The sequence below is a fragment of the Tympanuchus pallidicinctus genome, unplaced genomic scaffold (genome assembly GCF_026119805.1).
Source record: "Tympanuchus pallidicinctus isolate F22 unplaced genomic scaffold, pur_lepc_1.0 scaffold20, whole genome shotgun sequence".
NCBI lineage: Eukaryota > Metazoa > Chordata > Aves > Galliformes > Phasianidae > Tympanuchus > Tympanuchus pallidicinctus.
Genome location: NW_026294722.1, coordinates 12,681,101 through 12,695,935, shown reverse-complemented (window position 1 = coordinate 12,695,935; position 14,835 = coordinate 12,681,101). Strand labels below are relative to the sequence as shown.

Below are 14,835 nucleotides of genomic sequence, written 5' to 3'. Positions count from 1 at the left end.
CTCTTTCTCTGACCTGTATATATGTGGCACAACAGTGTTTTCATTTAAGCCAAAAATTAAACAAAGTGCTCCCTAAGCAGATCCAAGCTTCTTTTACCCACCCCCGTATATGGAGAAAAAGAACATGAGAGCATAAGTACTTATTACTTTCCTTAATATGCCAGGTTCCTCACATTCTTCCCTTCCATTTGCACTGGCTGTTCCAACTGGCTGAATTCCACTGTCCAGCAGTCCTTGATATTGGGGACAGTGAGGGATGGAGCAGCAGTGAGATCACACAGGTCTGGTTATCCTCACCTGCACAACGATACTGCAACTGCAACAACTGGTATTTGGCTGTGGATCGAGGGCTTTTTAACAGTTCCCAGTCAGCTACTGCAGGAAATCCATCCAACTGTAATTATTTTAGGTGCTACCTGTCTGTGGTTGTAAAATACTCGCTGCACTTGGGCACAGTGTAAACAGATGAGTGAATATTGTTGCTCACCATAGATTTTCTGAATTCCTTGGAGGTCATCCTGGGGCAGTTTGAAGTTGTGTGTTTCCATGTACTGGTAGAAAGGAGCCATGATTGCGCTGGGATCATTGGAGTGTTCCAGACCCAGGGCATGTCCCAGCTCATGGACTGCAACCAGAAAGAGATCATTCCCTGTGGAAGGAAGGCACAACTGGGTTAATATGCAGCCAGAACCTGACACAATAACTGATCAATAGTGCAAGAAGTAACTGCTTTGTGATCCTAACGCACAGCGCATCACGTGCCAGTGTCAGCTGAGGGACAGGGCTTCAGTCCTGAAAGCTTGGGTAGCCTTTACAGTCGTCACACAACGGGCAGGAGGCGCCTAATGATGGCCAGGTGGAGATCCAATAGACCAGTTAAAACAGGTGAATGCCTGGAGTGAAAGTCTGTGGTGTCTTTTGCAGAAAAGAAAATGGCCAGCAGGCTCCTTGGATACCACAGGCTCCACACCCCAGTGCTGCTAACAAAGGTGAGAGCATTGCCAATCTCCCAGTCAACAACGGTGTATGGTGGGAAAGGAGACTCTACCTCATTCCAGGTCCCCCAGTGACATCCTCTGGTCTGACCTGGACCACCAAATCCAAGGGGTGAGCAGCAGTGCACCAGCCAGGCCTACAAAGGCAGGAGCTGGGACACAGACAACTAGGGCTAACACACCACACTTGTGATATCAGGAACAGCATCATCTCCCCCAGCACAGGCTCCTCAACATGCTTTTACTTTGCTAAACTCCTGGCACTGCCAAGTCAGTGGGAGGAGCTGATATAACACAGCCCTATAGGACACTACGTGCCACTATCACAGACATACACTCCTCTTCAGCCCCATGGATCTGGGGCCCCAACCTCCTTGATCTAGAGTGGTCCTTGGATGCTCTACATCTCGAGGGCATCTTGACATGGAAGGTGACACAGGCAATGCTTCTGTGAAGGGTGAAGACACAGACAACAAGGCCAGATTTAATAATTGCCCCAAGCCAATAAAATGAGCACTCAGTCCTCCCTAAATGGGTCTTATCAGTTTGGTGGGGTTTTTTGACAAGACACAAAACAAGAGCAAAAAACTGGCAACCAGGCACAGGAGAACACGGCAGCATCCAACTGCACTTCTGCATCTTCAAACCGCCCGAGTTAGAGCAACAGACTTCAGTTTTGTGCACATGGCTGAGGTGTCCTTGGGACAGGAGTCTCAACAGGGATTCAAGTTTAAGAAAGATGGCCATGCAGAATCAGAAGCCTGCAAGTCTTTAGAGCAGGGTACTTTGCCAGCATCTCAAGACATTCTTGCCAAAAGCCAGTAATAAACAGTACTTAACTGGTCATATTTATCACACCAACATGGTTGTACCATCAAAACATCTGAGTTGGAAAGAATATGCATGACATGTAAAAATACACATTTCAAGTAAGTATTCAAATACATTTGCTCAAATAGAACTGTCTGAAGAAATAGATGGGTTAAAATCTAGCCATGCATGTATTTTAAACACCAGAATTTCTGTAATCTGGAAATCCAAATGGAGACTTGCTTTTCTTCCTCTATTGCTGGAAAATCTGATGTGTACTGAACTAGTCAGTAGAATATTCAATTTCTTAGTGTAAAATGCATTTAGTGGTTACATGGTGAAGCTTGGACCAATCGCTTTCCATAGGTTTTGAAATATACCCAAGCATAGAAGATGCACTCAATTTTCAAAAGCAATTCAAAGACTCAACGCCATGTTAGCAAATGGACTTTGTTTCCTGTAGCACTCTAATGTTCATGAAAGCACAAATTTTCACTGCCACAATTCACACACAGGAGTCCAACTAAAAGCCACTCCATACTGACTTGAAGGAGAAAAGGGCTTTGCCCACGCTAAGTGGTTGGAGACTTTCTCCCCTCACCAGTTTGGTGGCATTCTCTTCCTTGCTGAAGTATCTGAAGAGTTTTTGTACTGACAGCATGTCTACAATTTGTAACTCTGCAAGTTTGCATACAGGTCTACCTGAATCACTTGCCTCTCCATAGGCTGTACTAAGCTCTACCAGGAGCATAATATCTGACACTATCTTTATTTAAAGTAGGTTTAAATAATCTTCCATCACTTCTTTCTGCCCCAAACAAGTAACAGCCCATTCTACAGCTGGAAAGCAGAACTACACAAGCTCATTCCAGGTCGAGGCTGGAGATTGCCTAGTCCAACCCCTCTGTCCAAGCAGGGCCAAGTAAAGCAGGTTGTCCATATCTGTACCAGTTTAGGTTTCTTTTCCAAAAAGCCCAAAACTGGGCACAACACTCTATACACGCCCTCACTGCTGCTGAGTAAGAGAGGAAGGATTGCCTTCCCTGACTTGTTGGCTTTTCCTAATGCAGCCTGATGCTGTTGGCCTGTCTCACCCCTGGCTCACATGCCCACCAGGACTCCCAGACCCTTCCTGCAAAGCTACTTTCCACTCTGTTGCCCTCTCAGATGTGCACAGTGTTATTTCTCCCTCTGTGCAGAACTTTGCATTTGTCTTTCCTCAGTTTAAGGAGGTTGCTGTCAGCCCGCTTGTCCAGCATGTTGATGTTCCTCTGATGACAACGCTGCCATTTGGTGCATCAACCATTCTCAAACTGAGCATCATCTGCAAACCTGCAGAAGTTCTCTTTACTGTAAAAGGCTGGGAGTTTCACAGCATGAAATGCAACATATTGCTCATTTTCCTTTTCAAATTGTTGGCTATGATCTCTGAAAAGAATATATCAACATATAAATCCATTGCCTAATAGGTGCACTTTTCCAGCAGCCCTCTGCATACTCACACTGCTTGGAAACTTAGCTGATCTGCAGGCACCTTCAAAGGAGGTGAAAAAAACCTCTGGGACTGTTTCTGACAGTTCTCAAGCACATTACAGTCTCTGTCCATGTTCTGCACGTGTCTTGTCTGAATACTACTCTCTTATTCACGTCCATCTCTTTAGGAGCAAAAAAATCAGGAGGATTCAGATCTAGCCCGATACTCTCCCGGTCTACAGAAACATCAGGCACTCAGATAAAGCTCCTTCATTCCCTGTTCAATCCTGGCCACCCACAGCCAAGAGCAAGGGACCAGTTAACTCTGTATCCAATATATACCAGCCTCCCATAGCAGGGAGCACAGTACAGAAAGAATGGGCTACCTCTGGTTTGTGTTTGCAGGGGAAGCTCTCCAGAGATGTCCAACACTTCTTACTTGCACCATCTGTACAAACTAAATATGCTTGGTCAGAGACCTGCCAGCACTGCCTCCCTCCTGGTTCTTAGGAGGCATCCCAAAGTCTACCAGAAATCACCAGACAGAAGATAAGTCCACACAACCAAGGAGAGTTTCACAAGTTGGTCTGCTGAGTAAAACAGGTCGATTTGCTATGCTAAAACAGAGTAACAGTTCATTCATGGTGTATGCTCCTTACCAAAACAATGTTATCACCAGAGAAAGTTTTAATTGGCAGCTCACCTGTAACAACATAAAAACATTTGTTTCTCATTACCATCATCCAGACAAACTGTTCATCTTATGTTCAATTTAACAGTTCTGTTACTCTCCACGTGTACACGAGACAAAGAATATGCAAACTATAAACATACTTTTGTGTTGAATTTCCTTAATTAAAATAAAAATTAGAATAAAGCCCCTTTTAGCAGATGTATTCCCAGTTGAAGTGGCTGAGTTAAGATATATTGCAATATAGTCGTATCAAAACCAGGTCTTCAGTCAAGCACTCTCAAACTGTTTACTAACCTTCCCTGCAGAAACCCATGGTTTTACTGCACCAACATAAAGAACACTACAGATAAACAGATTCATCAATTATTCTCCTTCTAGACATGTATTCCAGGCTTCTTTTAGTTCCATCTGCAGCTGGAGAAATGACTGCTGAATCAGATAACAGGCATCGTGGGGAAGGTTTCTGTGGAACTGCTAGCACATACCTTCTTTCACAGTTTTATTCATTTTGACCATCAAAATTCATGTAGAAATATTTGGCTAAGAAACACTTTGCAGATTAAGGTGTCCAAATTATGGAGATAAGCAAAAAAACACTCACTAGCACATCCATCAGCTTATAGCAATGGGTCACAGAGCTACTCCTGCGGATATACTGTGATATTGCTATCAGTATTTATCACTGATTATGAAAGCTCTGCAGAGCATCTGGCACAACAGAGTGTAAAACCAGGGCAGAGCTGTAAGACAGCAGGTGTGTAATTTAATAACACTGTACCTCTAGTTAATAATAGCAGAGCAACTGTGGATCTATGATCTCTACCACATTACGCTTTAAGCAGCATCATCATGACAACACTGAGCTACTTACAGCAGCTTACTCAGACAACTGAAAAGACGTGTAGGTTACGTTTTTGAAATTTTATTGGAAGTAAAAATGATACTGAAGAAGTCAGATCATTGCTTGTGACAATACCATACCTAGAGTGATTACAGAAAAAAAATGGTGTGAACTATAAACATGCTTTTAAAATACACTCAAATGACCCCTTCAAGTCCAACAACTGTTTTCCAAGCACAACTTAAAGAAGCTTTAGGGCTACTCTAAGCTATGCCTTGGTACTTGCATCTTCAGACCTGGCAGGTGTCAAACAGAATATGCCATTCGTGTTGTGCTCCTCCATTCACTCCCACAATATGCTCTGCTCAAGAATGCTTTCAACCTTCTTGCACATGACGACCTGTAGAAGTGATGATATTGCTCCTTCATTTATTTGCATTGGACAATGAAAAGCTGTTTCCCACATTCCATCTAAAAAGGAAAAAAAAAAAAAACCATGTTAAAAAGAAAAAGAGTCTTCATTTGGTTCCTAAGCTGTTAGAGTTGTAAACCTACCAATGAATAAAGATACATCTTAAAGATCTAATTTTAGAATCTTTAAACAGCTTCACTAGAGAAAGAAGAGAATGATATGCAGTCTTAACAGAGATCAGCCAGATAATGAACTGTTAGCATACTCAGATTGCAGGGAGTATCTCCATAAAGACAATTTGACCAACTTTTCTTGTCTGCAACACAAACACATTGAACAACTGCAACGTTAACTGATACAAGATGTGAGATGCTCTTCTTAGTTTTCCAGCCCCTTTAAAATTATTTATTTATTTTGAAGTTCTCACCTGACTTTTCTGGACAGACTTTCTCAAACTCAATTGCAGCTGCTCAGTTTCATCAAGGCTGATGAACCACAGGTGCAAGTGCTCAGTAGAGCTCACCCTGCAGGAACTGACCTGTAGCCAGCAATTCAAGGTGAATAATCCTGGTCAGGGCAAACAACTCCTAACTTTTAAAGCCATCACCAGATGGGAGTCACAGACCCCTCTTGGAAGTCTTCATGTGCCACAGCACACCTTTCATAATGTTTTGTGAACAAATACATTAATATTAGCCCTCAGGACTCCTGGTTCAGGGGAGTGCTGAACAGCCTGCACAGTTACGGTCAGCATGGTCACAACAGCCTAGTTTAAACTTTTACCATCTGGATAAACAGTTCATATCACTGGACAACTCAAAGCAGCAGTCTCTGTCAACTAAGGTGTCAACTCTGTTGCAGACATGCCAATAAGAGACTCACACCCTTGTAAGATCAAGTGACTGCAGGACAGAGAATCGGGAATCATGAAAGATAGGTTTGCTTTACTGTCTCCACAAGGCAGTGTGCAAACTAGGTTTGTTAGTTGTGTTACAGACCTAATTGATGCTACAGGCTGTGCTTCATCTGAGATAGAACTGAGAGCACTATGAAACCAATCTCCTGTAAAAAATTTGAGAAAAAAAATATGATTTTTGTCTGGAGTGGTAAAACCTTAACTGACTAAGGGATGTGGGAGCAAGAGCGAGCAGTCAGAAAGAGGAGAAGCAGTGACTACTTTCAGCTGGCTCAGCAGGCAGGCAGGGAAAGAAATAAGAACGTTCTTCTCAAAATCTGTCCTATGCATTCCCACAAGTACAAATTTAAGTGTAGCTTGTTACTCAGTGAACTAATACTAAATAATCATAGAATCCTAGAACAGCCTGGGTTGCAAAGGCCCACAACACTCAATCAGTTCCAACCCCCTGCTGTGTGCAGGTCACCAACCAGCAGCCCAGGCTGCCCAGAGCCACATCCAGCCTGGCCTCGAATGCCTGCAGGGATGGGGCATCCACAGCCTCCTTGGGCAACCTGTGCCAGTGCAATCATCCCCAAACTGGAAGCTCTTATTTAACTTCTGTATCATAAAGATGTATTAATCTGCTCCCTTCGTAACTCACGAGAAGGATTTTTACTCAGCTCTGACCACAAATGACCTCTGTTACTCAACAGCAGTCAGTCAGTGGCAGATGTTACCTTTTTTGCTCTGAAACCTTAAACAGCATGGAACACAACATTTTCAGGGTTTCTTTCTTTTTTTTTTTTTTAAAGCAGAATTTTTTTAATAGAAATTTTATTAGCATAGCATTGCCTTATCTGGTAGAACATATGGTAAAGAAAAGGGAAATACTTATAAAAACAGAAAACGTAGATGACTTTCATTCCATTAGTCTACAAAAAATGTAATAAATAACCTAGAGCTTTCCTTTATCTCTTTTTTTTTTTTTAAAGAGAAAAGCAAATACTAAAAGCTAAAAGTTTGTAAAATCATAAAGCAAAAGTACCAAATTATTGTTCACACAGATATGGCCGATGAAGAGACAAAATGCAAGTCCAAAAAATGCTAAAGTCTACCATACTGCAAATAGTAAGGTGTACAGAGATCTGACCCAGCTGGGGAACAACCAGGAGCATTCCATAACAATTCAAAGGCTGACCCAGTGTGCTCAAAACAGACCTGGCACAGGGAATGTGGACAAACTGATTTGTATTACTTAGGGCTTTTATTGCCAACCAGCTGGAAATGATTCTTGATTCCAACTGCTGGCAACAGGGAAATGTTGTTCTGGGAGCTACAAGAGGAGCTTTTTGCCACAGAGGTGTTTCCTACTACAGACAGGAGACCTATCTCATTATCTTTGTCCTTCTGACATAGAATGTTCTTGATGGGGCTGCAAGGACTGAGCAGGTCTGAGAAGTAAGAAGTAACTGGGATGCAAAGAGTTTCCCCACTCCAAGTGGTACTCTTGGTAGATCTGGGTAGAGAAGGTCACACTGGTGAAACTATCTTCAACATCTTGTACTCCCTCTTCTTCCAAAACAGGAGGACAAGGTCTGGAGTACTGGCTACTGTTTCAGTGCTGATGCTGCAAACCACATCTGACTACAATTAGAAAAGTCTTTTGAAATAATTCACTTATTTTCCTTTATTCTCTTACTGACTGTCTATTTACTGCCCCATCCAGTGGAATAGAGCAAGTTTATTTGGAATACTGCTGTGTTTTGGCTTGCTTCCCATTATCTGTTCTTGGATCACAAAGTCAAAATGCAAAAAGATTTTGTGTCTCACCTTGACTCTCATGTTCTGCCTTTGTATATTTTTTTCTCCTTTTTATGGGAATGACACCATTCTGATTCCTACTGGCTCCTTCCTATGAACCTCAGCACATCCGATTTTCTGTGGAAAGAAGTGAAATATTTAATTTTTTTTTTATAAAGAAATCAGTAGGTTCCAAATACCTAAATACCTCCATTCATACACTGCAAATCAAACTAACATTGACAAAGGCAACAGATATTTTCTTTTCAGAGAACACTGCGAGCAGAAAGCATACTTAAGAGCATACTGTTTTGAAAGTAGAAATTGCATTCAGCTGTAATCAATAACTAGCACTGTCAATATTGCAAAGCTTTAGCATTCTTTGCTCTAGCAAATTTGTTGCACTAGCTCAGCATACTGCAGTGCCACTTCTATCTTTGTACAGTGACTGCACATAACACAAAAGAAAGCACTACTTACAGAGATGCTGTCCAGTAGTGAAGAAGAATCTGAAGACAGAAGTCCTCCATGTGTGCTGGTGGGCTTTCTCTCCTCGCTTTAGTTCTTAATTCACAAAGGAAGTGGAACATCTGTTCCATGAGCAGCTACGACAGCTAACAAGTTTCTCTGGTGGAATTAGTTTTTGTTTAAATTATAATTTTCTGGTCCTTTACTTAAAGCCTTCTATGTTTTTGTTGTTGGGCACAACAGGGACATAACCTCCAACTGTTGCTTATTTAAACTACTTGATTTTTTATTATTATCATTGTTTTTTAATACCATGCATGGCTGTTATGAAACTATGCATCTATATACTTGCTCAAATTCAGTTCAACATTAAATTTCGATTTCAGAGAAATCTGGCTTATGGGAACTGGTCTTTGAGCAGTCATGGGATGAAACCAATGTTAAGTAGGTATGAGACTACTGAACTGTTTGGTTTTGTTTGGTTTTTTTTGTTTGTTTGTTTTTTTGTTTTTTAATGGAGTGAATTACTATAAAAAAGCCTGACAGAATAAGTGGAAATCCTAACACAATCTTATGCCCCAGAACTTCCAACATCTATACAAAAGTCTTTCAGAGAACAGGTCTTCTGCAACAGAAGATAACCAAGTAGCTTCAAAGCACTTCTGGTTTTCACTCTGAAAAGCTCTGATGCTTGTTTTCAACAACAGTGTCAGAAGCCTGAAAAATAATGATGGATTCAAAATGCCATTTATTAGAATAACACTCTTTAGATGTGGAGATGTTCTTTACCTGAGAAATCAGAGAAAGAAAATTAAAAATGTATTTAACAGCCAAAAAGCAACATTATAGGTATACTGTGTTACAACTACACCTGCTGTTGAGTTGCTCGTTATATTGATACTCTGTAGATTTTCTTCCTTGTCCTCAGCATTTCCTTAGAAAACTAGTATTAAAGAAGTAGTGCAATGAACATAGAGGAAACAGGAATACATTTCAGAATAAATTGAGGATAAATTGTGAAGGGGTTAAAAGCAGCTGTATTTTGTTTTTTAGCAAGCATGCACTGTATCTGTACAGCTCAGATAGGTGGACTACAAGCAGGCTGTACAGACATCCCAGAAAAGTGCAAATAAAGAAAATTCAACAAATCACACTACTTTAATCAAAGGCATCAGGTAAAAGTTGTATAACAGGCAGTGGTTCCAAAGTGATGTCATATGATGACCTGTCTAAATAAAAGGCAAAGCAACTCACAAAGCCTGCTTAATAAAGGCAAACCTTTACCCTAACACACATCCAGTACATTTATAGTACTCATCAGTGATGCTTACAGCAACATATACATAAAATACTGCCATCTACCTTTCCATGCACATCAGTCCTCCCTCGTGAATAATGACAACATTAAAAGATTCCCTTCTTATTAAAAGGAATCTTTTACTAAGAAGGGAATTTGCTGCCATCATTTTGTAAGCTGAACACCTTCTTACAGCTCTGAGCTGCTGTGGGAAGATTAAAAAAAAAAAAAAAAAGAAGTCTAACTAGTATAGAAATCTGCCTGACCTACACCCACTACAAAGAGCAGAACCTTTACAGTAAAAGTACAAAGAAGTCACGGTCATCACGGTCTGATGCACGCCTAAATAGGGACTAAGTGAAACAGAACCTTATATTTTCTAGTATTTAGTGCTTCTGTAACCTGATTTGAACAGTTTTCTGTGTGAAAATTCCTCTTTAACAAATGAGAAGCACACACTAAGCGATGCAGGTCTTCCTGATGTTTATATCCTGGAAGAACCCCAGTCCCACCTGCCAGCCTTGTGAGCATGCCTGGTACCCACGGGCGATCTGGGGCTCTGAGAGCATGGAGAAGTGCCTCTCTTTGTGCAACTGAATTCCACAGAGGAAGCAGGGATGAAAGGCTTCTGTCTTTAGGAAAAAGGATACACTGCCAAGACAGAAAACAACAAACCTCCAGCAGCAGACACCATTCGACCACGGAACAGTTCAGTTCAGTCGGAAGGGACCTACAAAGATCATGGAGTCCAACGGCATGAGCAGCTCAGGGTGAACCAAAAGTGAAAGCGTATGATGGAGTGTGTTGTCCAAATGCCTCTTGAAAGCCAACAGGCTCAGGGCATCATCAGGAAACCTCTTCCCATCTCTGACCACCCTCACAGTGGGGGTCGTTCCCTGAAGCCCACACTGAGCTCCCCTGGCTCAACTCTGTGCAGTTCCCATCCCACCACCACTTCCCAGCAGCAGATCCCAGCAGCTCCCTCTGCTCCCCCTCCTCAGGGGCTGCAGGGCACAGTGAGGCTGCCTCTCAGCCTCCTTCAGACCAGGCAACTCCGGTGCTCTCAGGCTCTCCTCACAGCACTGGTCTCCTCACCCTGCTGCCCACTCTGTGTCCTACTCAGGGCGCCTCCAAGGACATTAATGTCCCCTTCACATTGTGCAGCCCACACAGAGCTGCACACAAGACTCAAGGTGAGGCCATACCAGTGCTACACACAAAGGGAGAATTACTGCTTCTGACCAGCTGGCCATGCTGGCTGCTCCAGCCAACGGCTCCAGGCTGTGTCCGCACGCTCTGCACGCTGCCTCCACAGATCAGATGTCAGCTCAGAGCCGTGCACCTCCTCCCCACCAACAGGCAGATTTTCCCCTCAGAGGCTGTAACGCTCACTGGCAATCAGTAAGATTCTCCTCCAAAATCAAATTCTAGCCAGAATTTCCTCCTTGAGGTCCTTGCTGAGCACTGACACCCACCAGCTTTAATGGCCTCCAGCTGTCCCGAAAACCCTGCTGAGCATATGCCGTGTCCAGATGGCAGCTTGAGCATTTGTCCTGCTGTCCAGCAAGCTGTTCACTGAAACAGCGCTTGTCCTTGTGGTGGAAAAACAGAGAGAAGCCTCTCAGTTCTTCTCAGGGCTAACAGGAGCCTTCCTGCCAAGCAGCTCAGACACTTCTCCTCCACAACTCCTGCAGAAGCTCCTGGAGGCACTGCCCCTTGCACCGATGGTGACACAAGCAGGTACTGGCACTGCAAACAGGAGCCGATAGCTGTAACAGGCTGGCACACACCGCACACTCCCAGGTGTGGTGCTGACAGCATGCAGGGACAGCAACAATCTTATTTTAAAAACAAAAAAGAGAGAGGAAGATTTGACTGGGATTATTAATGATGTTATTTGTAATGTTAATTGGGGGATTAAAACTGATTTCCTGTAATTAAACCGGGTTACACAAATGTTTGAGTAGTCAGGCATAAGAGCAGACATGCATAAAGTGGATATTTAACATGACAGTTTCGTTTCTGACACTTGGTAGGATACTTTTTCCAGCTATTATTGGAGATTCATACAAATATATTATTAACCATTTCATATAAAGGCTAGAAAATACTTGCTTTGGCCCAGTTAACAAAGGATTTCATGCAGCACGTCGATGCCTGATTCAGGTTAGGTAAGATACTGAGGCAGCCAAGCGAGCAGTCACAGCACAGCCCAGTCTGGGTGCCCTCTTTCAGGCACAGGCTTTGCTGCCTACAGTGAACAATGTATGGAAGCAGCTGTGAGTTCTGAGACAGCTATTTTGAAGTGTGCTCAGCTTTTCCTACAGTATATTTTACATGAAAAAATGCCCAGGGCTTGGGGAAAGCATGGCACAGTTATCTTTGATGTGCTTTCTGGTAATAGAAATGACTGAGATACTGAGGCTGCATTCATGAGCAGAATGCTCCAAGCAACCTCCTGGCTCACAAGCAACCCATACCAACGTACCACTAAAAGACAACAAATTCAAAATGGCTTCAGCTGCCTCCACGTGCCCACACACCGAAGTCTAATAAACTGGAGCCTCTGCTGCCACAAGTTTGGGGTGCGCTGAGGGCTGAGTGCTGCTGCTTTCACTGCTTCTGAGAAGCACCTTCCAGGAAAAATTAGAGATACGTCCTCCTACTGCAATCACCTCAGTGCCTCCTCATTGCATGGCGTGCAGCTGATTTACCTCTAAATGAAAACCACGCTCCTCTTTTTTGGTTGCTTCCTGTTTGCCACATCGCTTCTTTTGTTTGCCTTGATTCTTCTGAATTCCAAGCCTGCCTCATGCTTGTAGCAGCTCCCACTGACACCCTCCTACAAAAACTTGCAAAGGAATTCTGTACACGCGACAAGGACAGCTCCATGAATTCAGCTTCCTACTCAGCTTTGCATATCCTTCTATTAGCTAAATTAGTTTTCTCCATAGCTTACTTATGGCAATGTGAGAGAAGGTAGTAGAATTAACATGATAAATCAGCAGTCATGAATTGAAAGCACAGTATTACTTAGCTAAAGGAACTGTATGCAGAAGAGAAACTGTATTTAAAATATAGCATGAAGGGGACTGCATTTCTCTCTTCAGAGCAGAAGATACAGATGTGTTGGTGCACACACCCCTCTGACCTCAGTCTCAGACAACCAGCATCATGCCTAGAACATCACTGATTTCAATGGACATGGTAACACTCATGATGTCTGCAATAGGCAAAGTCAGTACAGTGATGATCATGCAAAATAATGAGCACACGAATTTCAACTGACTACACACTGGCTGCTGTGGTAAACTGCTATTGAAGTTCAGCTGGTTACTACGGGGTGTCTTCTCACTATTGATACTTTGATGAATGGGAGCACTAGGACAGGCTGTGCAGAGGGGTGTACTGCCCTTCTCTCACAGGCACTTTGCTGCACAACCTGCTCTGGGGAACCTGCTCTGGCAAGAGTTGTAACGACAAGAAATTGTGAAACAGAAGGAAAAACCCTCCTACAAGGCCTGCGCCACCTCTGGCAATAACACAGGACATTTTCACATTGGCACATCAAGGCTAAGAATGCAGGCAAACCAAATTAGTCATATTCAGTGCCCACATTTACAATGCTGAGTACAGGCTTACCCCGTCATCCTCCAAGCATGACACTCCCCTTCTACCATCAGCAATTCCTTTAGATATAGAGGACAAATATGACCACACTTCCCTTACTGGCCACTTTTATAGACATTTTAAAATAATTATGCCATCCAGATAATGCTGCACTCAAATGCAGAAGTGACATTTATGCTCTGGAAAGGAAAGCTCAACATTTTAATCCACAAGCAGCAGAATGCACACCGTTCCACAAACACCAACCAGAGGCACTCTGAGGACATCACCCAGCAGTCTGGCAGCGCAAGAGAGAAATGCACCACGTGTTTTAAAGAGCCACCATGTAAGACACAGTTTTCATACAAAAAGAGACCTTCAACTCATTGTACACATTGTTCCCAAATGATGTCCTAAAACATACACAGCGAAAAAAAAAGAAACAAAATCTCAAGATTTCAAGACGGCGATAGTGTCGTACCATCACACCAAAGAGGAAGTTTTTCCCAAAGCCACTCCCCGAGTCTTTAAAATGCCTCCCATCCCTGCTGAGCTTGTTATAAGAAGGAAGCTTGTGGGTTAACAATAAAGTACAACTTGCCAAAAGCTCTCCTTCCACCTTCCTGTAAGGAGCTCCTGTCCCAGCGCTCCTGAGGAGTCCTGGCACTCACTGTGTGCATCCACTGATGGCACACAAAAGCAGCTCTCACAGGGCAACTGCTCACTCTCTGATTCTCAATCTTGATCTCATAGAAACCTATGAACTGCCTATCAGCCACAAACACAGGAATTGAAATTCATAACATCTCAAAGCTAGCAGAGTGCTTTTCTGCCACACCATCATCTCCCATGCTCCCCACAACCCACAGGCTATAACCTCTCTTTATTTCATCATTTAAACATGCCAGGAAAGATTTCTTCTCTTTCCCTGAGAAAATAATTATCTCATAACTGCTGCTTTCCTTCAAATTTGCATTTCCAAATTGAATTTAGCAGCTCTATTTCTTATCAAAGATGATCTGATAGATATCAATTCAAAACCCGGGGATTTTCTCCTCTTGCATTCCATTCTGACAGGAAGCAGCAACAAGAATACTGTCTGGTTGAAGAAAACGTATCACCTCTGCATTTGTTCTTAGACATCATGGCCACACAAAGGCTCCCATGCATTTATACTATTTAAAAATCAAGCCATTTACACGCCAAAAACTCCTAATCTTTATAAAATGTCCCAAAAATGTGACTTTTGAATCCATGTTCTTTCTAGCACATTAAATTACAGATCACTGTTTCCGAAAATTTCTGAATTCTGAAAATTCTGGTTTTCCAACTTCAGAAGTTTTACAAATCACCACAATCCTGAATCACAGGTTTTAAAATAAATCAGAAAGTGCACGTTGTCACCTGACAGCAAGATAAAGCCACAAAGACACAGAAGCTTTTCACTGCTTCGTATCAAAAGAACAGCTCTTCTAATCATCTGCCTTCCTTAACAAGGCAGCCAGCCCCATCCTCTGACAGAAGGAATAATGACTGCA

The 14,835-nt window shown here is 42.7% G+C and overlaps 1 protein-coding gene across 5 annotated transcripts in view; it reads right to left on the bottom strand.

The window, feature by feature from the left end:
- MMP24 (matrix metallopeptidase 24) overlaps positions 1-14,835 on the bottom strand; it is a 41,035-nt gene that overhangs the window by 17,535 nt on the left and 8,665 nt on the right. For 2 of the 5 annotated variants that reach the window (XM_052684001.1, XM_052683996.1), the window contains exon 5: positions 488-649. In XM_052684001.1, the coding sequence (XP_052539961.1) occupies positions 488-649 (162 nt within the window). Of the gene's footprint in view, positions 1-487; positions 650-1,330; positions 5,285-6,223; positions 6,288-7,953; positions 8,062-8,403; positions 10,334-14,835 lie in introns of those variants that run through there. The other 3 variants (XM_052684000.1, XM_052683998.1, XM_052683999.1) reach the window with 3 other exon arrangements.